We start from the raw sequence: 23,917 nt of genomic DNA, 5'->3' as shown, positions 1-23,917 counted from the left end.
CCGGCATCAAGATCATAGACGCGCAAATCCGTTTTACTGCTGCTTGTGCAACATTTTGTAAAAATACGAAATAAAATTTTTTTAATTACTTTTATTGTTTTATTAGATATTATTGTACCTATTTATTAAAGAAGACTCTTTGTTATCTCTTCCTATGAATTCTGTTATCATAAACTCAAAAATGTGACAAAATTTTTAGTTCTCGCGTGTGTATTTTGGGCCACCTATACATCAGATTTGATTCCTGTCAGTCTGACAGTTAATTAACCTCAACTTTCCTGAGAAAAAAAACAAAATTATAAATAAACATTAGAACATCTGACACCAGGTACCCTTATCTTATTAAACCCATTTTTAACAACTTTATTGTTTGTTAGTCATCAAATACTTGTCTTATCACCGGAATTATTACTAAATAATGCGATTTTATATTGTTTAATCTATGATAACAACACAAAACCCACATCCCGACCATAACACGTAGTCTCAAATGTTTCCTCAAAATGCGCAGGTAATTCTCATTTTAATTTCTTCCAGTTTCTTATTGAGTTTCAAGAACGGAATTTCGGCCCTCTCTACCTCAACTTCAGTCAATTCCTGGCTACTCCCAATACCCAATGAGTGACCAACAAAGACATTCCCTCGAGTACCCCACTGGGGCCCCATTCTCTTACACGCCGCCCCAATCCAGAAGTCTCGACCATGATTACCGGAGAGAAATGTTCGACTTGAGACCCAACCAGGTCATTTCAGGAAACAGGAAGTTCAACAGGGCCGTATTCACGGGCCCCACGACAAATTTTGATAGTCACGCCAACAAAATCGTGCAGAAACTGGAGGAGAATGAGGACTTGATGGACGATACCCCCCTATCGGAACAACTGAGAAAGTATTCTTGTATTTCCCGAACTCAATTGATACGAATTTCCAGGGAAGCCCTACGAGACCTGCCGCAATGTTTAACAATGAAGAGGTGCGTCAAAATGAAGCTGACAAAGTCAGTCAGTCAGAAGTCCAAAAGGAAGCCGATTAGCTTCTGGAAACGCTTCAAGTACGGATTCAATATTACCGTCTCCAAGGTTGGTTGGGTAAAAGCAGTTGTACCAATCCTGTTTTAGTTTGTTGGCAGTTTGAGAAACTTTAATTATTTTCAACTTTGGCATGGACGCTTGAGGAACATTGAGGGACATTTTGGATCAGGATACGCTTCGTATTTCAAATTTTTACGATGGCTGTTTGTTATGAATGTGTTTATCGCTTTGATTTCGTTTGTTTTCTTAGTTGTACCCCAAATCATCAGCGACACTTCCACTGTTGCCAACAGTCAAACCTTTGATTTTAAAAACATTTTCATAGGCGATGTAAGTTTGTTATTTTATTTTCCCGTAGCTTTTATTTTTTGTAGGGTTTTTTATTGGACACCATCCTGTATTACGGTCACTACACTGACCAAACAATTGAAGTAGTCCCGCACACGTTTTTTAACATGCCTGCTGCTTATTTTTCAATATCAATCTTATTTTACGTGACGTCATTTGTAATTTTAGCCGTCAGGTTGGTAACAACTCAGTGCAACTTTCCCTTACTTAATTTTCCAGTGTGGCACAATCGTACCGCCGCAACTTCATCGAAACAGAAGGTGGTCTTCAGAACGTCTATGCCAATCGACTTTTTTGCGGCTGGGATTTCGGAATCGCAACTAAAGAAGCCGCCGAATTAAAATCCTCGTCAATTTACAACGAACTGAAAGAACTTCTCTGCGAGGATTTGAAGGAGAAGAAAGAGTGGACTTTCTTGTTCAAATTCTGGACATATACCATTCAAGTTGTCGTTAATATATTTGTTCTGTTGATTTTGGGGGCCACAGGTTGGCTAACTTGGGTGCTACTAGAAAAGTTTCATGACCACACCAGCGATGCTGTGGTTGTCACCGCTGTTGTCACCAACATTATAATAATGATTTTTCCGAGTATTTTCAACTATATTTCAAGATATGAAGACTACAAAAACCCCAGGACCTCGATGTATATAACCTTGGCTCGCACCTACTTCCTTGGAAGTGTTATAATTGGAGTTATCTTGGTCTTTTGGTTTCAAAAAGCCACCAGCAATGTACATCCTCTTAATTATCGTACTTTTGATAAAGACTTTGTTTTAGAACTGTTGGGAAACCTCCTTAGCTTCGGAAATCTACCGCTTGATCATCTTCGACTTTCTTTTCTCAGTCCTCGGCTCGTTTATTATCGACGCGGTCTACTTCGTGGGGCGCTAGTGAGTAAAACCGTGGCCAAACACCGCCAAATTCCTCCATTTCCAGCTTCTTTAACCGCAACCCAAACTCTGATTTCAACATCGCCAAAAACACCCTTCAGATAATCTACAACCAGGGGCTATTCTGGGTTGGTTTCTTCTACTCGCCCATTTTACCCATCATCGTCACCATCAAAATGCTCGTTATTTGGTACGTGACGGAGTTTAGCGTCCGGAAGTTCTGTAGACCACCCAAACGAACATGGCGCGCCGCTCAAGCGCAAACTTGGTTCATGATGATGACGTTTATTAGTATTTTGTTGATTATAGCGGTCCATGGGTACACCATGAACAGGTGGCGGGCAAAAACTCCTTTTCTTCTTATTAAACTTTGATTTTAGTGTTCCATCTTCGGCAATTTGTGGGCCGTTTCAACAATACAACTACACCTATGAAATATTGACGACGAATATTGCCAATTTTGAAGAGAACGCTTTTGGGAAAGTCGTAATGAACGTCACGAAACCTGGCGGTGTCGCCATTATAATAATCGCGCTGATGTAAGGTTTAAATTTGGGATTTTTTTAGTCTGTTTTAGTATTTTAGTGTACTACCTGAGAGAACAAGCCTCTGCGACTAGAGAGAAGGTACGAATTTTAAAGGAAACTCTGCTGTGGATGGCCAAGGACAAAAAGTATTTGGTGCAGCTCTATCAAGATTTGGCTCAAAAAGGTTCGAATGAGACTAATTGGAGCGTTGTTTACACTCTCTTGCAGATATTAATCCACATTTCCGGAACAATCGATTTATAGACGTTTCCCAGATTTTGCCACAGGAAAGTAACGAAGAGTTTGAAGAGTCTGATTCGGTCAGCGACTTCGAGTTTAACGCCAGATTTAAAAAGTATTCCTAAGTTCCTAAAACTGCCAAAATTATCTTACAATTGTGATATTTTCTATTACTATATGTACAAGGCGTTTATAAATGTTTCTAGCATCAAGGGTGGCTCTGGAATTCCTGTCGCACACTATTTTGCCGCTTTGTTTTCATAGTGAATATAACTATCTTGAAAATTATTTATAATGTTACTTACTTCAATGACGTTTCAGTTACATTTTGTGACCAAGTTTTTGATTTTCCGGTTTTAAACCACAACTGGAACAGTTTATTTCTCAAAACTTACTTTGCTTCATGTTTGAGGTTAACTGCAGATGTCAGTTGAAAAATCTAAACCCACATTTGTAACGAGTGGCAAATTTCCTTGACATTTCTTAGCCACCCTTGATGCTAGAAACATTTATAAACATCTTCTATAACTTGTTATTCTTATTAACGTTTGCTCATCGCTTATCTACAAAAGGTCAATGATGAAATAATTTAAAACGCACTTTATTTTTATATAAACTAAGAGATCTTGGAATAATTCTACGACGGAAAAACCATCCTTCCTGTGAAAATGACGATGTTATCGACAACAATGTAGAATAAAAACGGATGATCCGCGACAAACGTTTTTTTGTCACCAAAGAACTCCATTAGGCTTTTAGGATGGTACAACACTAAAATGAATAGAACCTCGCTCATAAATAAGAAAAAGATCGCCAATTACCAGCAGTAGAAGAAGAGGCTTCAACTCCATTCTCGTTGATCTCAATGAACGTCTTCTGGACGACATCACTAATATAAATTTCGCCAGGTTCACCGGAAATCCCACTAAAATCCGCTTTCCTGAACGCCTTTTTGACTCCAAGCTACAAAGCAGCGCTAAACTCGCTTATTTTCTTAATAATTTCAACTTACTTTTTTCAAGATTCTTTTGAAATCAACACTGGATTCTATTTTGAATTTCGGTAGAGCAACTTCAACGTACTCCCAACTGAATTCCGGGTTGAAGACCTTGTCAATCTTCTTTTCTACGGTTTTTAAACCTTCCTTTTTGTTAGGGAGCACCACAACCATGCTACTGTTTCTACCATCCCGAAATTGCATCTGTAAGAACTTGGCATCGAGTTCTTCGTCTTCGTAGTACCCGAAGTAGTCGTGTTTCTTCATCATCTCAACTTTCACCGTCTTGTTTTTACTCGTGTAAAAATCCATCTCGCGAGTCAAAGTTTTCTTGAAGTTCTTCCTCCAAGCTGCTTGTAGATACAGAGCGTTGACCAAAACCGCGACCGTGTCTTGGTTCAAACTGTCCGGATTAATAAGATCTTGGATTTTGTCCTTTGTCTGCTGGGACACCCACTCGTTGATAACACCAGCGGCTATTTGGGGTTGCGTAAAATCAACATTCTGAATCGTGGATCCATAGACCTCTGTTCCAATTTTCCCAAATTTTTCCTTCACCACGAACTGCTCTTTGAGGTAAATTCTATTAGCAGTCTGAAGAGTGTACGAGGTGTTGCTTCTCAACCTCGGAAGCAAACTTTGAAAAACATCGTTGATTTCGGCGCTGACGTTCTGAAGGTGAAGAGCTCGTTGGATCTCCTTTTGCGTTTTACCTTTAGCGCCATTTTGCGCAAGACTGAGAATGATCTCTGCAGAGAACGGACAGATTAAGATGTTCTTTTGTGTTTGTTTGGAGAATTGCTGGAATCTTTTGTTCTAGTCACGAAAATTAAGAAGTGGTACTCACTTTGTATGCATCAGCGGCAAACAATTTATTTGCTTGGACGAACGTTTGAAAGGAGTCTTCATTTCCGGACGTTAGAAAAAAAAAAGTCGACACAATTAGCACGGTTTTCAACATTATGGCGCGGATTCAGTGCATGAATGGTCTAAATTGTACTCTGAGAGGTTAAAGGGGATGCGAACTATTTATACGATAAGATAGAGAAAATACAAATATTGATTACACATGACACATTCGTAACACTGAAATTTGAAGAGAGTCAGAGATTTACGCTGAAATTTTATCTTGGAAAAAACGCCGTATAATGGAGATATTAAGAAGAAGGCGAAGTTATGTCAATAATGTTGTTATACACACAACTAACCAGGAAGTGGACTTTATAAGATACATTTCGTTGCACCTAGACGAAAATATTCGACAAATTTACGCACACAATTCAAGGCCTTTGTACTTTCCATCGTATCATTCATTCAATATTTCTCCTTGCGATAATTTCCGAGTATTTGATCAATGATCCAAGACTGTTATCACATGACGTCGCTCCACCACACAGTACAATGATGGAAATTCCATGGTGTTTCTAAAATTACACTCTTATTTCTTCCTCCTTCACTCTTGTTTGCCGAGTGAGGCATTTTATTCACATCCCAGGAGAGAAAACTAAAAATGACCTTAAAAGTACCAAAAATTCGGCGAAAATCACCCAAAATAGTGGAAATTTACCTTAACAGCACGAAAAACATTACAATTCGCTTGTTTTTACATCATTTCTTTCTATTTTCTGGCACAAAGCAAAATTCTAGTCGAATTTGAAACTTTGAAATTAAAAATATCAACTGCGCAGTAAGTCACCATAGTCGCCAACTGTCATTTAGGGTATTTTGTTTTCGCCAACTATAGTAACTTCGATCCAACTGTCAAAAAAACAAGGTTATGTTATGACAAGTGTTGTCAAAACATGAATTTATTATAATTAAATAAATGGTAAATTAAATGGGAGGTCACGTCGACTATAACAGCGTTCGATTTTATTTGTTGCAGGTCCAAAATGGCATTTTATAACTGGAATTTCCAGCCCCCTGCTCCGATTTTCCCTCTTTTTACGTACATAATCCAACCAGCATTCCCATCAATTTCCGTAACCGACGCACCAACACCTGAAGAATCGCCCATCGACCATGAGGTACCAAAAATAAAGCAAGAGCCGAGCTACTGTGAGATAAAAGACGAAATCGACGTCGACGACGATTGCCTCCAAGTCCCCATAAAGCAAGAGCCAATTGAAGAAGCGATCAAACAAGAACCGATTGAAGAAAAGCCGCAAAAATCCCCCCGGCGCAACTTCATCTGTGCCTCCTGTCCATACACAACCACCTGGAAGGGAAACTTGACCAAACATGTAGTCAGTCGGCACACAGCTCTCGGCGACATTAAGTGGCTTCAATGTGACCACTGCTCATACAAAGGCAAAACTAAAGACTACTTAAAATGTCACCTCCTTCACCTCCACAACATCTCAGTGAAATGGTTTGATTGTCCCCACTGTTCTTTCAAGGCCAAGGTAAAAAGTCACCTTGATCGCCACATCATGGTCAACCACACAGATTCTGATCAAATCGACTGGTTTGCATGTGAGCACTGCTCGTACAGAGCGAAATTCAAAAACAACTTGAAAGAACACGTACTTAACAAACACACGGAGATCGAATGGCACAATTGCGATGTTTGCGAGTTCAAAGCGAAAAGGAAGAGAAACTTAAAGTTCCACCAACTTAACAAACACACGGAGGATGATCAAATCGATTGGATAAAATGCGAGTTTTGTCCGGCGAGATGTCGAAAGAAAGCCGCGATGACTGTGCATGTCAAGTCGGTGCACACGAAGAAGTTGAAGATCACGGTGAAGACGAAGGAAATTCCTGTTTTTATAGACAATAAGTTGTGTTGGAGGCGCGTCGTTGTTGACGATGACGATCCGTACAATTATTGTAAGCAGTGCAATTTTAAGACTCCAGATAAAGACGTTTTTAAAAAACATATTTTGAAAGAACACGTCGTGACGGAATTCAAACAACAAGATGATTGTATTGTGAAAACGAGCTACAAGACCAAAGATGTTATAGTTATTGTTGATGATGTTCCTTGTGTCAAAAGAGTCGTTGTCTCGTAATTCCTTGTAGCTTAATTAGATAAATAAAGTAATTAACTTTCTTCTCCGTTACTTAATTTCCCCAAATTTCATAGTTGTAGCAGTAAAATTACCAAAGTTACGAATTTTAAGAGAGGATTTCTCATATTTCAGCTTCGCCTTGAAAATAAAATTTTCTAAAATTTGTGTCTTTGGATCTACAATGTTGCAATCTGGCAGAATTAATAAACGATCGAAAACTAGTAATTTCCCTAAATTTCATAGCTGTAGCACTAAAATTACCAAAATTACGAATTTTAAGGAAGGATTTCTCATATTTCGCCTTTGCCTTGAAAATAAAAATTTCTAAAATTGTGTCTTTCGAGCTACAATGTTGCAATTTGGCAGAATTAATAAACGATCAAAAACTAGTAATGTCCCCAAATTTCATAGCTGTAGCACTAAAATTACCAAAATTACGAATTTTAAGGGAGGATTTCTCATATTTCGAATTTGCCTTGAAAATAAAAATTTCTAAAATGTGTGTCTTTTGATCCACAATGCTGCAATTTGCCAGAGTCAATGTACAATTGAAAACTAGCAATTTCCCCAAATTTCATAGCTGTAGCACTAAAATTACGAATTTTAAGGGAGGATTTCTCATATTTCAGCTTCGCTTTGAAAGTAAAAATTTCTAAAATTTGTGTTTTTTGATCTACAACTTTGCAAGTTGGCAGAGATAATAAACGATTCAAAACTAGCAATTTCCCTAAATTTCATAGTTGTAGCACTAAAATTACCAAAATTACGAATTTTAAGGGAGGATTTCTCATATTTCAGCTTCGTTTTGAAAGTAAAAATTTCTAAAATTTGTGTCTTTGGATCTACAATGTTGCAATCTGGCAGAATTAATAAACGATCGAAAACTAGTAATTTTCCTAAATTTCATAGCTGTAGCTCTAAAATTACCAAAATTACGAATTTTAAGGGAGGATTTCTCATATTTCGCCTTTGCCTTGAAAATAAAAATATCTAGAATTGTGCTACAATATTGCAATTTGGCAGAATTAATAAACGATCAAAAACTAGTAATGTCCCCAAATTTCATAGTTATAGCAGTAAAATTACCAAAGATACGAATTTTAAAAGAGGATTTCTCATATTTCAGCTTTGCCTTGAAAATAAAAATTTCTAAAATTTGTGTCCTTTGATCTACAATGTTGCAATTTGGCAGAATTAATAAACGATCGAAAACTAGTGATTTCCCAAATTTCATAGTTGTAGCACTAAAATTACCAAAATTACGAATTTTAAGGGAGGATTTCTCATATTTCGAATTTGCCTTGAAAATAAAAATTTCTAAAATGTGTGTCTTTTGATCCACAATGCTGCAATTTGCCAGAGTCAATGTACAATTGAAAACTAGCAATTTCCCCAAATTTCATAGCTGTAGCACTAAAATTACGAATTTTAAGGGAGGATTTCTCATATTTCAGCTTCGCTTTGAAAGTAAAAATTTCTAAAATTTGTGTTTTTTGATCTACAACTTTGCAAGTTGGCAGAGATAATAAACGATTCAAAACTAGCAATTTCCCTAAATTTCATAGTTGTAGCACTAAAATTACCAAAATTACGAATTTTAAGGGAGGATTTCTCATATTTCAGCTTCGTTTTGAAAGTAAAAATTTCTAAAATTTGTGTCTTTGGATCTACAATGTTGCAATCTGGCAGAATTAATAAACGATCGAAAACTAGTAATTTTCCTAAATTTCATAGCTGTAGCTCTAAAATTACCAAAATTACGAATTTTAAGGGAGGATTTCTCATATTTCGCCTTTGCCTTGAAAATAAAAATATCTAGAATTGTGCTACAATATTGCAATTTGGCAGAATTAATAAACGATCAAAAACTAGTAATGTCCCCAAATTTCATAGTTATAGCAGTAAAATTACCAAAGATACGAATTTTAAAAGAGGATTTCTCATATTTCAGCTTTGCCTTGAAAATAAAAATTTCTAAAATTTGTGTCCTTTGATCTACAATGTTGCAATTTGGCAGAATTAATAAACGATCGAAAACTAGTGATTTCCCAAATTTCATAGTTGTAGCACTAAAATTACCAAAATTACGAATTTTAAGGGAGGATTTCTCATATTTCGAATTTGCCTTGAAAATAAAAATTTCTAAAATGTGTGTCTTTTGATCCACAATGCTGCAATTTGCCAGAGTCAATGTACAATTGAAAACTAGCAATTTCCCCAAATTTCATAGCTGTAGCACTAAAATTACGAATTTTAAGGGAGGATTTCTCATATTTCAGCTTCGCTTTGAAAGTAAAAATTTCTAAAATTTGTGTTTTTTGATCTACAACTTTGCAAGTTGGCAGAGATAATAAACGATTCAAAACTAGCAATTTCCCTAAATTTCATAGTTGTAGCACTAAAATTACCAAAATTACGAATTTTAAGGAAGGATTTCTCATATTTCAGCTTCGTTTTGAAAGTAAAAATTTCTAAAATTTGTGTCTTTGGATCTACAATGTTGCAATCTGGCAGAATTAATAAACGATCGAAAACTAGTAATTTTCCTAAATTTCATAGCTGTAGCTCTAAAATTACCAAAATTACGAATTTTAAGGGAGGATTTCTCATATTTCGCATTTGCCTTGAAAATAAAAATATCTAGAATTGTGCTACAATATTGCAATTTGGCAGAATTAATAAACGATCAAAAACTAGTAATGTCCCCAAATTTCATAGTTATAGCAGTAAAATTACCAAAGATACGAATTTTAAAAGAGGATTTCTCATATTTCAGCTTTGCCTTGAAAATAAAAATTTCTAAAATTTGTGTCCTTTGATCTACAATGTTGCAATTTGGCAGAATTAATAAACGATCGAAAACTAGTGATTTCCCCAAATTTCATAGTTGTAGCACTAAAATTACCAAAATTACGAATTTTAAGGGAGGATTTCTCATATTTCGACTTCGCCTTGAAAATAAAAAATTCTAAAATTGTGTCTTTCGAGCTACAATATTGCAATTTGGAAGAATTAATAATCGATCGAAAACTAGTAATGTCCCCAAATTTCATAGTTATAGCAGTAAAATTACCAAAGTTACGAATTTTAAAAGAGGATTTCTCATATTTCAGCTTCGCCTTGAAAATAAAAATTTCTAAAATTTGTGTCTTTCGAGCCACAATGTTGTAATTTGACAGAGTTAACAAACGATCAAAAACTAGTAATGTCCCCAAATTTCATAGTTATAGCAGTAAAATTATCAAAGTTACGAATTTTAAGAGAGGATTTCTCATATTTCGACTTCGCCTTGAAAATAAAAAATTCTAAAATTGTGTCTTCCGAGCTACAATATTGCAATTTGGAAGAATTAATAAACGATCGAAAACTAGTAATTTCCCCAAATTTCATAACTGTAGCACTAAAATTACCAAAGTTACGAATTTTAAGAGAGGATTTCTCATATTCCAGCTTCGCCTTGAAAATAAAAATTTCTAAAATTTGTGTCCTTTGATCTACAATGTTGCAATTTGGCAGAATTAATAAACGATCGAAAACTAGTGATTTCCCCAAATTTTATAGTTGTAGCAGTAAAATTACCAAAGTTACGAATTTTAGGGGAGTTAAAATAATCGTTAAAATTACTGGCACAAGTCTTGAAAGTAATTTTTCAAAAATTTAGTTTTGTTAATCGGGATTTTAAAATTAATGGAGCAGGCATGGTGATTATCAGGGTAGGCTTAATGACAATAACACAGCGCGACAAATTAATAGTTATTTGTTGCACTAGGCTAGAAAATGGTCGTTTGGAAATGCAGGGAAAGTATTGAAATCCGAGCCTTTCCAAAACATTTTCTAGCCGTGTCAAACACAAAATTTTGTGCGCCGACAATTATTAATAGTTATTTATTTTAACTTTTAGTTTGAATTTGAAACGTTATTTCCTCCTTTAGGGGAATTTCATCAGCTGGGAAATAGGTTGGTAGCACCCCATTCAAATCAAACGATTGCAGATTAATTTAAATTCAAACGTATTTCAGCAAATTTTTGTGGTATTTTTACTTAATTAATTTACCTTTATTATTTTCGAACATCATTGGTCTCCAAATCGACACACAAATTGACACAATTGACATTTACGCAGCGATGCCAGCGATGCCAACTTGCAAAATCAAACCAACTATTGTTATATGGTTTTCTTGCCGCAAATGAGTATCACAAATGCCATGAAAAATGACGGAGGCGCACAAAATTAATTAAAATTTAATAAAGTGATTCTTGTTCTTAAGGTCTGAATTTAAAAAGGCAAAATATTCAAGAATATGGAAAAAGCAATGAATTGGTTTGATTTATTGAACTGTAACAAAAACACTCTTGAACATGTAGTAAACAACAAATCGGCATTAACATGCACCCATTAATCTTTAATTTAAACCTTCATTAAATAAACATAGAAAATAAAACTGATCACACAACCACAACCGCACTTGTAAAATGCGGGCTCAACCATTCCCACCCCCAAAAACCTCCAATGTCATCAAAAACTACTTTCGAACTTATTGCAACACTTCTAATATACACGGTGTCCACTATTTAGTCTCAAAATCAAAAACTGAAAGGTAACACTTTGATTTTTTCAGTTATGTTTTAAGTAGACATTTCAGAGTTGTGTGGGCACTTTTACTAACACTTTCCATCGTTTTATGCACTTTTATGATTTCAAAAATTTGGGAAAAGTACGAAAAAGATCCAATCGTGATTAGTTTTGGAACTAAAGATTTTTCCATTCATCAAGTACCGTTTCCTGCGATTACCATTTGTCCAGAAACGCAATGTGCGGACTACAAGTTTAACTACAGCGGCGTTTATTATCAAGTTGATGAGAATCAGACGGTGTTAACTGAAGAGTGAGGTTTTAACGTCACTACTGGTGGTGTTATTCACATTTTGTAGTTTCAAGAAATTTTCTTATTTGGAAATGGTGTGTAATAAAGATGAGTTGCTAACCAGTGAGAAAACCATAGAAGAAGACTTCTTCACACTTTTGGAAGAGGTGCAACTTGACTTTCAAATTACCTGTCTATTTATTGGGGACTCGTGTGATAAATACATGACTCCCATTATTACAGAAGAAGGGATTTGTTACTCCTTCAACATTCTGAGGAAGAGCGATATCTTCAGAGACGACGTGTAAGAAACAAAATGAATATTTTTTTATTAGTTTAGGATATTTTTCCATGTCTCTGAGAACGTCAACACCAGTGACTTCAAGATGGATATTGGCTACAATGGAAACTCTGACGCCTCTGTTTATCCCCTGAGAGCACACAAAGGGAGTGTTGAAGAATCTTTGTTCTTCGACTTGTTAACCGAAGACCCCGACAGGAATTCACAGTGCTACTCATTCTTTGAAGGCTTTAGTGTAATTTCCTTTTTTTTTACTAGTGTCGCTGCATGTAAGTTTGCAGATTTCCATCCACAGTCCCATGGAAATCCCCCGTTCTTCAGACCATTACCTTACCAACATCCCTGATAATAAAATGCTTATGGTGAAAGTCGAACCCGAGGTCACAATAACGTCCGAAGAGGTCCAAAGCTTCGATGCTGACAAAAGAAAATGTTACTTAAGTCACGAGCGCGCGTTGAAATTCTTCAGGTTCTACACCCAAAGCAATTGTGATTTGGAGTGTGTTGCTAACTTCACCCTTAGAAAGTGTGATTGTATCCCGTTTTACTTACCCAGTAAGTTACTTTTGATCCTCTTTTTATTTAACATAGAGACGTTAGGAATGAAAGGTGATAAGATCTGTGGTGGTGGCAACGCGGCGTGTGTTTCTTCTGCCAAAAACGAGATATTAAAAGACGAAATCACTAAAGAAATCACTGGAGAAAAAACTGAGTGCGATTGCCTCCCTTCTTGTACTAACTGGCAGTACAAGTCCGACAGTTCTTTTCTCGCAATGAATTCGAAAAAAGTTTCGGAAAGAAAGTTTGGGATTGTCTTTGAATCGTATGATTTCAGTTGGAATTTTTTAAGTTTATTGAGAATTTTAGATGGATTAGTTCAGCAGCGACGGTTGTGTTTAAAAGCAAGCAGTTTATGGTAGTCGAGAGGAAAGAGTTGTACGGAGTCTTCGACTTTATATCGAATTTCGGAGGACTCTTGGGACTGTTTCTTGGATTCTCTTTAATATCTTTGATTGAGATTGGGTACTTTTGTGTTTGGAGAGTGCTTTTTAATAAAAAATCTGAAGATTAGATGCTAATCTTCGGTTTAATAAACTTTGTTGTTTTTGTTCTAGTTAGCTTTGGAATATAATTCTTGTTGTGCCGCTCACACTGTTCTTTGTTTGAACTAGTTCTGTCACTTCGGACTTCTGTCACTTGTCAAACGTCAAAATTGCCAACAGGGAAGAAATTTAAACAACAAAGAGCAAAATTCTGTGTAAATTTTCTAAAATTCAGTTCTTCAGGGAGAAAATTAAGGGAACATGATGAGTGTAGCTATTTTTGAAGTTAACACGTTGTCAAAGTTGGGTGTATCAATATCTCAAATTAATGAATTAATTAATTAAAAGAGATTTCAATACGAATTTAACAAGATTTGGCAATCTTGCCCAGATTAATTAGCTTCTACGCATGTCACAGTTTCCTCAAGGTCAAATGTTTTTGCTGCCAACTCTTATAGTTCGTACACAATAAAAACTGTACGCGCAAAATTTAAAATAACAAAATAACAAAGTAACTGGGGTCACTGTCAACCCATTTCGCGTAGGAATTTAGTGTTTTTAGTGTATTTTGTAGCATAATTTGCTGCCAACCTATATGTCAACTGTCGAAATTTCCCAATCTCTCACCGGATATACTATACCGATAAAAATTGTTAGGATCTACTTAGTTTTTATTTAAAGAGCGAACTAAAAATTTCCACTTTATACAAGGTGTTTATAAATGTTTCTAGCATCAAGGGTGGCTATGAAACGTCAAATAAATTTGCCGCTCGTTACTTATGTGGGTTTAGATTTTTCAACTGACATTTGTAGTTAACCTCAATCATTGGACAAAGTTAGTTTTGAAAACAAACTGTTCAAGTTGTGGTTTGAAGCCTGAAAATCTAAAATTATGACACTAAATCGTAATTGAAAAGTCGTAGACGTAAAGTGACATTTGAAATAATTGTGAACATAGTTATATTCACTATGAAAACAAAGTGGCAAAATAGCGCTTGACAAGAATTCCAAAGCCCCCCTTGATGCTAGAAACATTTATAAACACCTTGTATTAAATTCCGCAAATTGGGTAATTTCAGTCGAAAATCAGCAAATTTTAAAAATTAGACTACGGTCGTATCGTTTATAAAGTGTACTAAATTCCAAAATTTTAGACTAAAAAAGAGGATTTTAAGATATTTTTAATTTGATTTAATTTGAGGATGTAAATTCTGTATAACATTCGCAGTTTCAATTTTATGGCAATAATATGGAGTTACACAATATATGTAGACTTTTCCAAATTTCGAGCTATTTTTTGCCGTGTAATATTTCAAAATTTTAGAGCATAAATAAAAATTTTTAGAAATTGTTATTTAAAGAGCGAACTAAAAATGTCCACCACTTTATATTAAATTCAGTAAATTGGTCAATTTCAATCGAAAATCAGCAAACTTTCGAAATTTAATTACGTTCGTATTGCATACATCCACAACAGTATGGAAGTTTGCTTCTACAACAATAGCATTCTTTGTAAACTTCACTTTTCCTGCAGCGGGTATTTTGGAGGCGCCAAATTAAAAATCCATCTACGTGATTAGTCATTTCAGAAGCCGACTTACAGAATGCTGATTTTTTTTACAAGTCACATGCGTCAAATTATCACCAAATTGAGTTTCATCTTTTTAAATCAGCTCAAGGAAAGATGGCGTATGGGTTTTGCAGCGCAGCCATCATTTTGCGATTTTTAAAATAAAATCAGTATTTCCAAACTTGAACAAATAAAATTAATACAAACCAGTGTTGCCAGATCAAAATTTCAAATATCCCTATATTCTAACCTAAAAAATCGCAAGAGAATCCCTGAACATCATGAATTTGAAAGTCAAAACATTCTGGAAATTACAAACAAAGGAAACGATTTAAATAGATACATGTAGTTATCTAAAGTAACCTTTACATAACTTCATTGTTCCTGCAGACGCCAAATTTAAAATGCGGTTCTGTGATTGGTCGTTCAGCTAAGGGAGCGTCAAACAAGAAGTGTCATATTGATTAAATTATCACCAAATGGTAAGAGTAACAATCCAAATTTGGTATTTTAAGTGAAAATTACCAGATGTATTTAATTATAGCTATTATGTTTTTCATCATATTTTGCAACTATACCATGGCTCATTACTATCGATTTACTCATTAAAAAGTCAAGTTGGCAGCAGCCCCTAGCAATTTTTAACGGTAACAATGGGCAGTAAGAGCGTTTGACCTTGACGCAACTGTGGCATGCGTAGAAGCTAATCGTCTTGCACAACATTGCCAAAACTTGTTAAATTTCTATTAAAAATTTCCTGTTGCAACAAATGTTTAATTAGTTATTTATTATTACACTCAACCTTGACAAAGTGTTAATCTCAAAAATCGCTACATTTAATTTTCCCCTAATTTTCTGCCTAAAGATTTGAAAGCCTGATTTACATCCAAAAATTTTCGAAAATTTGCTCAGGAGAGTGGACTGATAGCAATAAGCTCAACTTTAGTAAAAAACCTGACAGTTGTTTGTGGAGCCATCTATTAAACAAAATTGACATGTATCTACTACAGGTATCTAACTTATCTATTTTAAATCCTGTTGATTTTAAAATTGCTCCTTTGTAAATCGGTAAATTCTCTGCAGGAAAAATGGCGTAGAGATGAAAGCAGAATTTTCAGTAAAACCAAAGATTACGGAAGGACATTCAAGGATTCCCGGAATCCATAAATATTATGTAAAACAGCTTTTTTTATATACAGGATGTTTGTTAAGTAAAGCACCAAACTGTAACAGCAATGTTATGAAGGTGGTAGTAATTGAAATCTCGAAGAATTTTTTTTTCTGCAACAATTCTTGTAACCAGTAGAAGGACGTAAAAGTAACCAATCACGTCACAGTTTGGATATTTGGAAAATTTAAGAAATCAAGGCATTTCGTGGAACAAAATGTCATACGTGACATTTTGTGACATAGGCGTACGCTGTCAGGTATTTGTCAACGTGTGCTGAACAATTTCGCAATGGTCCTGGGATTAGAATAAATCATTCCTTGTTGTGGCGTTTACATCTTAGTTTAGATCGGAACAAAGGACAATTTGATTGGTTTTATAATTTGGTATACGATTTATTTTTCGAATTAAATATTCAGTTTCAAGTACATTTGTGCCGCCACTGGCTAATCATGTCAAATGTGACAGTTGTTTGGCACTCTCGTTTTTGTCCAAAACAAACTAAAGTCCGTTTTTTTTTTAAAAATCATCAACACCGCAATCTTCCCCTGCATTACAACCGGCAACGTTGCCTAGGGAGATTTTTGGTGAGAAAATAGTTGTCAAATTTTTGACATTTCTGAAAATTAGGCAGTGTTTCCGTTAAAAACTTTTCTTTTACAGCCTGTTGGATTGCAAATCAAAGGATTTAATAGTAAAAAGACTCGGCACAGCCTGAAAGGCCGTTTTGTTTAATCAAATTGTCAATTAGGCAGCTAACCTATTTGATTTTATCACCAAAAAGTCACCATCGACGACGTTGCCGGTAGTAAAGTGGCGGGAGAGTGCGGTGTTGGTGGTTTTTTAATAAAAAAACGGACTTTAGTGCATGGCAGAAATTCCAGAGCCACCCTTGATGCTAGAAACATTTATAAACACTTTGTATTAAATTCCGTAAATTGGTCAATTTCAATCGAAAATCAGCAAAATTTCTACATTTTATTACGTTTCTATTGTATTCATCCACAACAGTATGGAAATTTGCTTCTACAACAATATCATTCAATGTAAACGTCACTTTTCCTGCAGCGGGTATTTTGGAGGCGCCAAATTGAAAAGGCATCTAAAGTCCAGCTCATTGCTATTACACTTTCCTGTGTAAATTTTCTAAAGTTCTTGAGTGTAAATCGGGCTTTCAATTCTTCAGGGAGAAAATTAGGGGAAAATTGAAGGTGGCAATTTTTGAGGTTAACACGTTGTCAAAGTTGAGTGTATTAATTAATAATTAATCAAAAATTTGTTGCAAAAGAATGATTTTAATAGAGATTGAACAAGTTGTGGCAATGTTGTGAAAGATGATTAGCTTCTATACCACAGCTCATTACTCTCGGTCCACTCAATAAAAAGTTAGGTTAGCAGCAACCCCTAGTAATTTTTATCGATAACAATTGGCAATAAAAGCGTTTGACCTTGACGCAACTGCGGCATGCGTAAAAGTTAATTGTCTTGCACTTGTTAAATCTCTATTAAAAAATTCCTGTTACAACAAATGTTTAATTAGTTATTGAATATAGTCACAAGGTCACAATTTTATAGCCTACCTTTTGAGCTAATTGAATTTTAGCTGGAAGTCTGATTTAGTCTGCAACATTTTGATAGTTCGTTGATATTTGCTAGAAGCCGGGATAGAAATGTCCACACATTAGAAGACGAAACACGATCAAAATCGATAAAAGTTTCACGATTAATTGAACTCCCGCAAAACTGCGAATCTTTTTGACAAGTGTGACACTAGAGTTGTCAAATTTTTGATTATGTTGTGTAAAGGAGGCTAGCTATTCCTCGATTCGACAAATTCAAATCGTCATTTGTTCATGTGGGCGGAGTTAAACCAAAGTTACAAAATTCCGACTATAATACACTCAACTTTAACAACGTGTTAACCTCAAAAATCGCTACATTCAGTTTTCCCCAATTTTTCTTCCTAAAGATTTAAAAGCCTGATCTACACCCAAAAATTTGTCACAGTTGCGTCAAGGTCAAACGCTGCCAATTGTTACCGATTAAAATCGCTAAGGGCTGCTGCCAACTTAACTTTTTAATGAATAACCGATACTAATGAGCTCTGGTATACAGGGTCAGGCAACTCTTGTGTCCACCTCCAAAATCGTCTTTAATTTTAAAGATAAAATTTTGAAAATTTGCATACGCTCACAGTTGACAAAGCTCTAGAAGCTGACGCAAAAATTTGTTTTTTATCACTGATAGTTTTGGCGTCGCGACGCCTTAAAAATGTAATTTTTAGGTAATTGAAAGGGTTTGTGATATCAACAGATAACTGAGTTATGGCCGATCAAAGTTTCGGAAAGTTGATTTTCATTTTTCCTCATTTTTCGTTATTTTTAATGTTAAATATCTCGGAAACTATTTGAGATATTGAAATGCGGTTTGCGCCATTCTTTTTCTCGGCTCATTGTACGTTGGAAAACGTTATCAAAAGCCCAAAATTCAATAGTCAATTTTTCGCGAAAAAAAAATCCGACTCAAACGATGAAAATTTTTAATTTTTTTTATTTTTGGCCATAATTCGTAAACTATTTGTCCGATAGATCTCAAATTGAGCCAGTAGATAGATTTTGAGCTCCTCTTTCGACTGATGTATAATTCAAAGCTATTAAACGCCGTTTTCATTTTGAAAACATTAACTGAAAATCACCCTAAAATGACGTTTTCAAAACAGTTTTTGGCCAATGCCTCGTTTATTTATTAAGCAAACTCAACAAATTTGGGCTTCATTTTACGCAGAATGTCACGCTGAATCCAAAAACATAAGAATTTTTAATTTTCGTCAACAAATAACTGAGTTATGGCCGTTTGAAATTTTGGGTTGTCGCCAGAGAGCCAAATTTTTGAAGGTTCAACACAATTCGGGCTCAATATCTCTGAAACTATTTGAAATATTAAGATGCGGTTTGCGGCATCGCTCTTCTCGCGAGTTTTTACATAAGAAATAGTTCATAGATTTTTCAAAAGTCGAAATTTACAAATTTTCGCAAAAATTTATGACTAAAACTATGCCAAATTTCCGATATCGATATCTCGCTTATTTTTTCGAGTAAACTTGAGTTATTATACACCAGTGTATGCAGAATTTTCCGTAGATTCCAAATTTGGGATTTAAATTCAGATTCGACAACAAATAACTGAGTTATGGCCGATCAAAGTCTGAAAAAGTTTATTTTCATTTTTGATCATTTTTCCTAATTAGTACGATCGATCTCAAATTTGGCCATTAGATAGATCTTCTGCTTCTTTTCCGATTTAGGAATTTGACCAAAATCATTGGTGCGGGAGAAGCTGGTTGATATTATAAAATGTACATTTTATGAACGCTTTTGTGTCACATTTTACACAGAGTGATTTTTATGAACGCAGCCTTGGGGTTATTTTGTCATTTTAAATTTCGCGCTTATGGTACACTTTTTATTGCGTAGATTTTTAGTGACGTTTCTGTCATTCAAACTCTCACTGTACAAACTATACTAAAGCTCATTACTATTAGTGCACTTATTAAAAAGTAAAGTTGGCAGTAGCCTCTAGAAATTTTTATCATAAACAGTTGGCAGAAAAAGCGTTTGACGTTAGAGCAATTGTCACATGCGTAAAAGCTAATCGTCCTGCGCAAGTTTAACAAAACTTGTTTAATCCTTATTAAATCTCTTTTTTGGAACTTACCTTTGATTATTTCTTAACTAATGTGACCAAACTTTGACAACGTGTTAACCTAAAAAGTCGTTAATCAATTTTCCCCTAATTTTTTCCCTAAAGAATTGAAAGCCGGATTTACACCCAAGAACTTTGAAATTTATACAGGAGAGTGGACTTTAGATGAAATTAGTATTTTCAGTAAAACAAAAAATTAGGGAAGGGCATTCGAATATTCCCCGAATCAATAAATATTTTGTAAAACATGCATTCGAAATTCAAATTATAGTTACCAAAACACTAAAATTTCTCGATTCCCCTTCAAAAATCCCTAGACTAGGCAACCCTGAAACAAAATTCGCCAAGATAAATTTGCGTTGTTTAACTGGTTGCCTGCCAGCAGGCGCACCCAATCTCACCGCTCCAAATCCTCAACAATTCCAACCCATAAACACGCAACTATATCAAACGGAAGTTTTACTTCCGTGAGGGTCCAAGAACCGCGACAGCCTTGCCCAAGCGTGTTATACTCTATCCAACCGCGCTCTACTGCATCCAGGCCGAAGATGCGCGATTTTCAAACAGTCAGTAGCTAGCGAGTGAACGTTTTGGTCAAAACAAGGTAAGTGTCCTCCACTTCTTCACAAATCACTGTTGACCTGTTTAAATTACCACTCCTTCATAACAATGACTGATTATTTTGTGATGTCAACACCCACGTCTCTTTTATCACTTAATTTTCCAATTGTGGTGGCTGAAAATGTACAATTGAGCTAATTAATTAGAGTAGTTTTGTTTATTAAAGAGGGTGGCTATTTTTACTTCCCCTGCTCTATTTACGTCTATGTTTGCTCTATTTACGTCTATTTATCATTGTGATCGACATTTAGGTGTAAATTTTATGAAAGTTTGAACATAATTAACAGATGTAGTCGACTTTTACTTTGTGTTTAGATAATTGCGGTCGCGACTGTCTAAAACGGCGATTTTTAGCCCCCAAACGCCACCTAATTCCGCGGTCTTTTCTATTTTCGAACTTCCTCGTTCATCTCTCAGTTGAGGCATGGAAATCCTGTTGATAACTCGAGCGATTATTCAAAATTCTCCACAATTAATTGTGCGTTTTATATGTTTTACCTTCACACTTTTCAGTCGAGCACTGGACTGTGATAAAAAATTCGGTCGGGAAAATATGCTTTCTAATCGCTTTTAGATCTCAGAATTACATTGTTTATTCGAGAAAGTAACGGGTGTGTCATTTCTTATCTTATCACTGATGCCAATTCCAAACTTGCTCGCAAACATTCCGTTCACAATTCCTTAGTCTTTCAACTGCTTTTAGAAAGATGGAGGATGAAGTGCAAACCGCCAAGGCGAAAATGTCAGGATACCTCCACCTGAAGACCAAAAAGGTAAGAGCACCGTCGAAATTCCACTCTCAGTTTTGAGTTCCAGCGGCTTGTGTCATCATGGAAGTCTTATTGGTTCGTGTTAGAAGACCGCTTGCTCCTGTACTACCGCTCCAAGACCGAATACGAGGCGATTTCCCCCTGTAAAGGCTCCATCAGTCTAGGGCCCCCTTGCACCGTCAAGTCGCTGTCTTCAGTACAAAACGCGTTTCAAATCGAAACGCGCACCACCACATACACTTTGGTAAGATGGGAGAGTCAAGGTCGCGAGCTCTTCTTGCATTGTTTTATCCATTATTTGATATTCTCAGGTTTCTTTTGTGGTTTGATATCACGTTTTTCTTTAGAAAAGTTGATGACACTCAGTCAGCTATTTTTAACAATGACTAGAAGTTTGCATTGTTGCAGAAAGCCGCAAATTCCGAAGACCAGAAGAAATGGATGCAAATCATCCTCTCCGTTCTCAACCAGAACCAGAACTTCGCCCCCGAGGGTGTGAAAAGACTGAGCCACTTCCGGTACTCCCTAGACGACTTGGTTCCGAAAGTGGAGCCCAACGTTCTTAATAGGAGTTTCCAGCGGCAAAACACCCTCCCGGTGAAGTCGCCGAAAGACAACGAAATGATTCAGCGGCTGCAGAAAATCGGCGCTCATAGCTACGGGGGGAGTTTGGAAGTGATCAGTAAAATCGCCACGAAGAAACTTCAAAGTCCGACTCTGTCGGAAGAGGTGGGGTCGCTCCCTGAAGAAGACTTCTTGAGGTACCGCACGAGGGAAAACATCTACGAACGGATTTCTGGAGATTCGCAGCTTTCTGATCGGGTTAGCTTTCTTGTGGACAATGAGAATTATAGTGTTCCTGTGAGGAAATCCGCGAGTTTGTTGGAGGAGAAAACTCCAGGAGTCATGGTACAAAGGGAAACAAAGAGTTTGATTGTGGAGAACGACCAGTACGGAGTTGCTAGGCAGATTCGTAGTGAAGAAACGATTTATGCAGAGCCGAAGACAGACTTTAACAAGAACAGTGTGTTGGTGGACAACACTTTCTACGCTTGTGCGGACGTGGTGAAAGGCTCACCTGAGAACATCTATGAAGACTTGGATCAGTTCGAGCACTACGCCCGCCCTGTCGTCGAAAGTGAACATTCTAGTCAGAGTTCCGTGGAGAGAGAAGCGACCAAAACCAAAGAAACCCCCAAGTCGCTGAAGAAGTCGAAGAGTTTCATCAAGCGAGTGTGGAAGAAACGAAAGTCGAAGAAAGAACAGAAGTCGGAAGACCTCTACGAAGAGATTGACCCTACAGTTGTTGAGAAGCTCACAGTGACTGATGGTAGTGCCGTGCAGATGTTGTCGGAACTCCACGACATCCTGGAGAAGCACAAAACGAAACTAAAGGTGAGAATCCAACAGGTGAATTCGCGCTAATGGTGGTGTTGCAGGCGACTACTTCCAACCCCATTAGCACCGAGACGAGCCCAACAGACTCAGGTGCAGATCTTAGACTTTCTCCTCAATAGTGGCACTTTTCAGGTTTATCTTTTTTTCACTCACACTTTTCTGTCTGCTACGTGTTCTTTGCTTTTGTGATGTTCATCCCCAGGCGCTTTCTCACTGTCGTTTTTCGCAGAATCTGTGTGCCCATCACTGCCCCCCAAAACTCATAAAATATCTCAAGAAGCACTACCAAAACAACCGGAACAAATGCGAAGTCTTGACGAAATCCTTGAAGACTTAGACAAGGAAAGAGTGGAAGCTAAAGGTAAAGTCCAAGTCCTCATCGAGAAGTTCAGCGAACCCGAAGAAGTAATTTTGCGGAAACACGATCAAATGAAGGAACCCCGACACTCTGATGACCTCTCCAAGTTGTTGGACGAGTTGGCGAAAGTCACTTCTGCCCCTATCATGACTCCGGGGGTCACCAGCAGTCTTGTCAACCCCAATTTGACCGACGAAGAGGTAAGAAAAACTTAGAAACAAAAAAATCTGAAATTCGATTTTTAGTGGTTGAAACTCCTCCCGGTTCGACAACGCCGTTTGTCTGAACCGGACTACGACGTCCCGCGCCCCCATAGGTCCATCCAGGCCCTTGAATCAACCCCTTTGGATGTCATTCCCGCGACCAGGTTCTTCGGCCCGGTCCTCCAACCAGTTGATACGTAAGAAACTGAATTTCAAACTAAATCTGATGTATTGACTTTCAGTAAAGAAGAATCTCTGCAGATTAGTATGACCCCCGACTCGTTGGAAGTGGAGGCGCAGCCGAAACACGAGAGCCACTACTCTTATACTTCCCATCATTACAACAAAGATTTCGCTGTTCTTTCTCATGATTACCACGACGATAAGATTATCTACGCTTTTCCTAAATCATACGTCTCTGTAGCCACGCATATTGTGAATACATGTCAGAATATCTGTGGGGCTCCTGCGACGGAAGAAAGTACCATCGTCTACAAGAGCGTGAAGAATGTTGAGGTACAAGAGGAGGTCTTCAATGATTCGCTTGAACTTTGTCCGACGGATTTTTAGATGGTTGTGTTTGATTTATACTCAATATTACTCGTTGCAATAAAATAGTGTGAATAACAAATATTTGAAATTCGCGCCACGTCAAAGTGACCACCTAATCCCACTTTCAAGTTTGGAATTTGGAAATCATTATATTTTCTTTAAACGGGTGCTTTCTGGTTGAGCGGGGGGTTCGAAATGACTGCTAGGACTATCCAAAGTTGAAGTTTCTATAAAATAGTCGAATTAAAAGTGGTGGAAAAATAATTGTTTAAATTTGGCGCCACGTCAAACGTCAAAAAGTGACAACCTAACCCCAC

At 36.5% G+C, this 23,917-nt stretch overlaps 5 protein-coding genes across 10 annotated transcripts; 4 read left to right on the top strand and 1 right to left on the bottom strand.

Annotated features, from left to right (window-relative positions):
* The first annotated feature begins 223 nt into the window (after nucleotides 1–223).
* Nucleotides 224–3,759, top strand: LOC148170793 (transmembrane channel-like protein 7). Of its 3 annotated transcripts, none has more exons than XM_088041928.1 (11): nucleotides 224–328; nucleotides 538–889; nucleotides 932–1,079; nucleotides 1,119–1,361; nucleotides 1,406–1,554; nucleotides 1,599–2,112; nucleotides 2,159–2,271; nucleotides 2,318–2,605; nucleotides 2,652–2,810; nucleotides 2,849–2,982; nucleotides 3,027–3,759. In XM_088041928.1, exons 2-11 carry the CDS (start codon nucleotides 618–620, stop codon nucleotides 3,161–3,163), a joined length of 2,157 nt encoding a protein of 718 aa, XP_087898054.1. In that variant the 5' UTR covers nucleotides 224–328; nucleotides 538–617; the 3' UTR covers nucleotides 3,164–3,759. The 3 variants fall into 3 exon arrangements, with proteins under 3 accessions (XP_087898054.1, XP_087898055.1, XP_087898053.1); XM_088041929.1 differs by lacking the exon at nucleotides 224–328 and adding an exon at nucleotides 403–480; XM_088041927.1 differs by lacking the exon at nucleotides 224–328 and adding an exon at nucleotides 418–511 and having other exon boundaries at nucleotides 557–889.
* On the bottom strand, nucleotides 3,624–5,731 carry LOC148170792 (alaserpin-like). 2 transcript variants are annotated; one of them, XM_088041932.1, is made up of 5 exons: nucleotides 5,603–5,731; nucleotides 4,883–5,550; nucleotides 4,051–4,836; nucleotides 3,860–4,001; nucleotides 3,624–3,809 (listed from the first exon to the last, which is right to left on the bottom strand). In XM_088041932.1, exons 2-5 carry the CDS (start codon nucleotides 4,994–4,996, stop codon nucleotides 3,676–3,678), a joined length of 1,176 nt encoding a protein of 391 aa, XP_087898058.1. In that variant the 5' UTR covers nucleotides 4,997–5,550; nucleotides 5,603–5,731; the 3' UTR covers nucleotides 3,624–3,675. The 2 variants fall into 2 exon arrangements, with proteins under 2 accessions (XP_087898058.1, XP_087898057.1); XM_088041931.1 differs by having other exon boundaries at nucleotides 4,883–5,539.
* A 38-nt stretch (nucleotides 5,732–5,769) lies between these two features.
* LOC148170791 (uncharacterized) lies at nucleotides 5,770–7,092 on the top strand. Its single transcript, XM_088041933.1, has 2 exons — nucleotides 5,770–5,863; nucleotides 5,921–7,092. The coding sequence occupies exon 2, from the start codon at nucleotides 5,928–5,930 to the stop codon at nucleotides 7,047–7,049; it is 1,122 nt and encodes a 373-aa protein (XP_087898059.1). The 5' UTR covers nucleotides 5,770–5,863; nucleotides 5,921–5,927; the 3' UTR covers nucleotides 7,050–7,092.
* A 4,797-nt stretch (nucleotides 7,093–11,889) lies between these two features.
* On the top strand, nucleotides 11,890–13,287 carry LOC148170790 (pickpocket protein 28-like). Its single transcript, XM_088042259.1, has 5 exons — nucleotides 11,890–12,216; nucleotides 12,250–12,450; nucleotides 12,497–12,770; nucleotides 12,816–13,038; nucleotides 13,083–13,287. Exons 1-5 carry the CDS (start codon nucleotides 12,007–12,009, stop codon nucleotides 13,285–13,287), a joined length of 1,113 nt encoding a protein of 370 aa, XP_087898385.1. The 5' UTR covers nucleotides 11,890–12,006.
* A 6,845-nt stretch (nucleotides 13,288–20,132) lies between these two features.
* On the top strand, nucleotides 20,133–23,679 carry LOC148170789 (uncharacterized). Of its 3 annotated transcripts, none has more exons than XM_088041905.1 (8): nucleotides 20,133–20,302; nucleotides 21,027–21,092; nucleotides 21,136–21,333; nucleotides 21,498–22,484; nucleotides 22,529–22,577; nucleotides 22,717–23,045; nucleotides 23,091–23,245; nucleotides 23,291–23,679. In XM_088041905.1, exons 2-8 carry the CDS (start codon nucleotides 21,027–21,029, stop codon nucleotides 23,616–23,618), a joined length of 2,112 nt encoding a protein of 703 aa, XP_087898031.1. In that variant the 5' UTR covers nucleotides 20,133–20,302; the 3' UTR covers nucleotides 23,619–23,679. The 3 variants fall into 3 exon arrangements, with proteins under 3 accessions (XP_087898031.1, XP_087898028.1, XP_087898029.1); XM_088041902.1 differs by having other exon boundaries at nucleotides 21,023–21,092; XM_088041903.1 differs by lacking the exon at nucleotides 20,133–20,302 and having other exon boundaries at nucleotides 20,677–21,092.
* The last annotated feature ends 238 nt before the right edge of the window (nucleotides 23,680–23,917 follow it).

Source organism: Gnatocerus cornutus, chromosome 7 (genome assembly GCF_029298725.1).
Source record: "Gnatocerus cornutus isolate USDA-ARS CGAHR chromosome 7, icGnaCorn1.1, whole genome shotgun sequence".
Classification (NCBI taxonomy): Eukaryota; Metazoa; Arthropoda; class Insecta; order Coleoptera; family Tenebrionidae; genus Gnatocerus; species Gnatocerus cornutus.
This window is presented reverse-complemented; position numbering and strand designations above follow the sequence as displayed.

Bases quoted from the DNA above. Each gene is read 5' to 3' on its own strand.
- LOC148170793 (XM_088041927.1), top strand. The intron at 1,080-1,118 runs GTTGGTTGGGTA...ATCCTGTTTTAG, and splicing joins TCAATATTACCGTCTCCAAG to TTTGTTGGCAGTTTGAGAAA. The intron at 2,272-2,317 runs GTGAGTAAAACC...CTCCATTTCCAG, and splicing joins GTCTACTTCGTGGGGCGCTA to CTTCTTTAACCGCAACCCAA.
- LOC148170792 (XM_088041932.1), bottom strand. From the start codon at position 4,996: ATGTTGAAAACCGTGCTAATTGTGTCGACTTTTTTTTTTCTAACGTCC. The intron at 4,837-4,882 runs GTGAGTACCACT...AAAAGATTCCAG, and splicing joins TTGCCGCTGATGCATACAAA to CAATTCTCCAAACAAACACA. The intron at 4,002-4,050 runs GTAAGTTGAAAT...GCTGCTTTGTAG, and splicing joins TCAAAAGAATCTTGAAAAAA to CTTGGAGTCAAAAAGGCGTT.
- LOC148170791 (XM_088041933.1), top strand. From the start codon at position 5,928: ATGGCATTTTATAACTGGAATTTCCAGCCCCCTGCTCCGATTTTCCCT.
- LOC148170790 (XM_088042259.1), top strand. From the start codon at position 12,007: ATGGTGTGTAATAAAGATGAGTTGCTAACCAGTGAGAAAACCATAGAA. The intron at 12,217-12,249 runs GTGTAAGAAACA...TTTTTTTATTAG, and splicing joins GCGATATCTTCAGAGACGAC to TTTAGGATATTTTTCCATGT. The intron at 12,771-12,815 runs GTAAGTTACTTT...TAGAGACGTTAG, and splicing joins TATCCCGTTTTACTTACCCA to GAATGAAAGGTGATAAGATC.
- LOC148170789 (XM_088041905.1), top strand. From the start codon at position 21,027: ATGGAGGATGAAGTGCAAACCGCCAAGGCGAAAATGTCAGGATACCTC. The intron at 21,334-21,497 runs GTAAGATGGGAG...GCATTGTTGCAG, and splicing joins GCACCACCACATACACTTTG to AAAGCCGCAAATTCCGAAGA. The intron at 22,578-22,716 runs GTGCAGATCTTA...CGTTTTTCGCAG, and splicing joins GACGAGCCCAACAGACTCAG to AATCTGTGTGCCCATCACTG.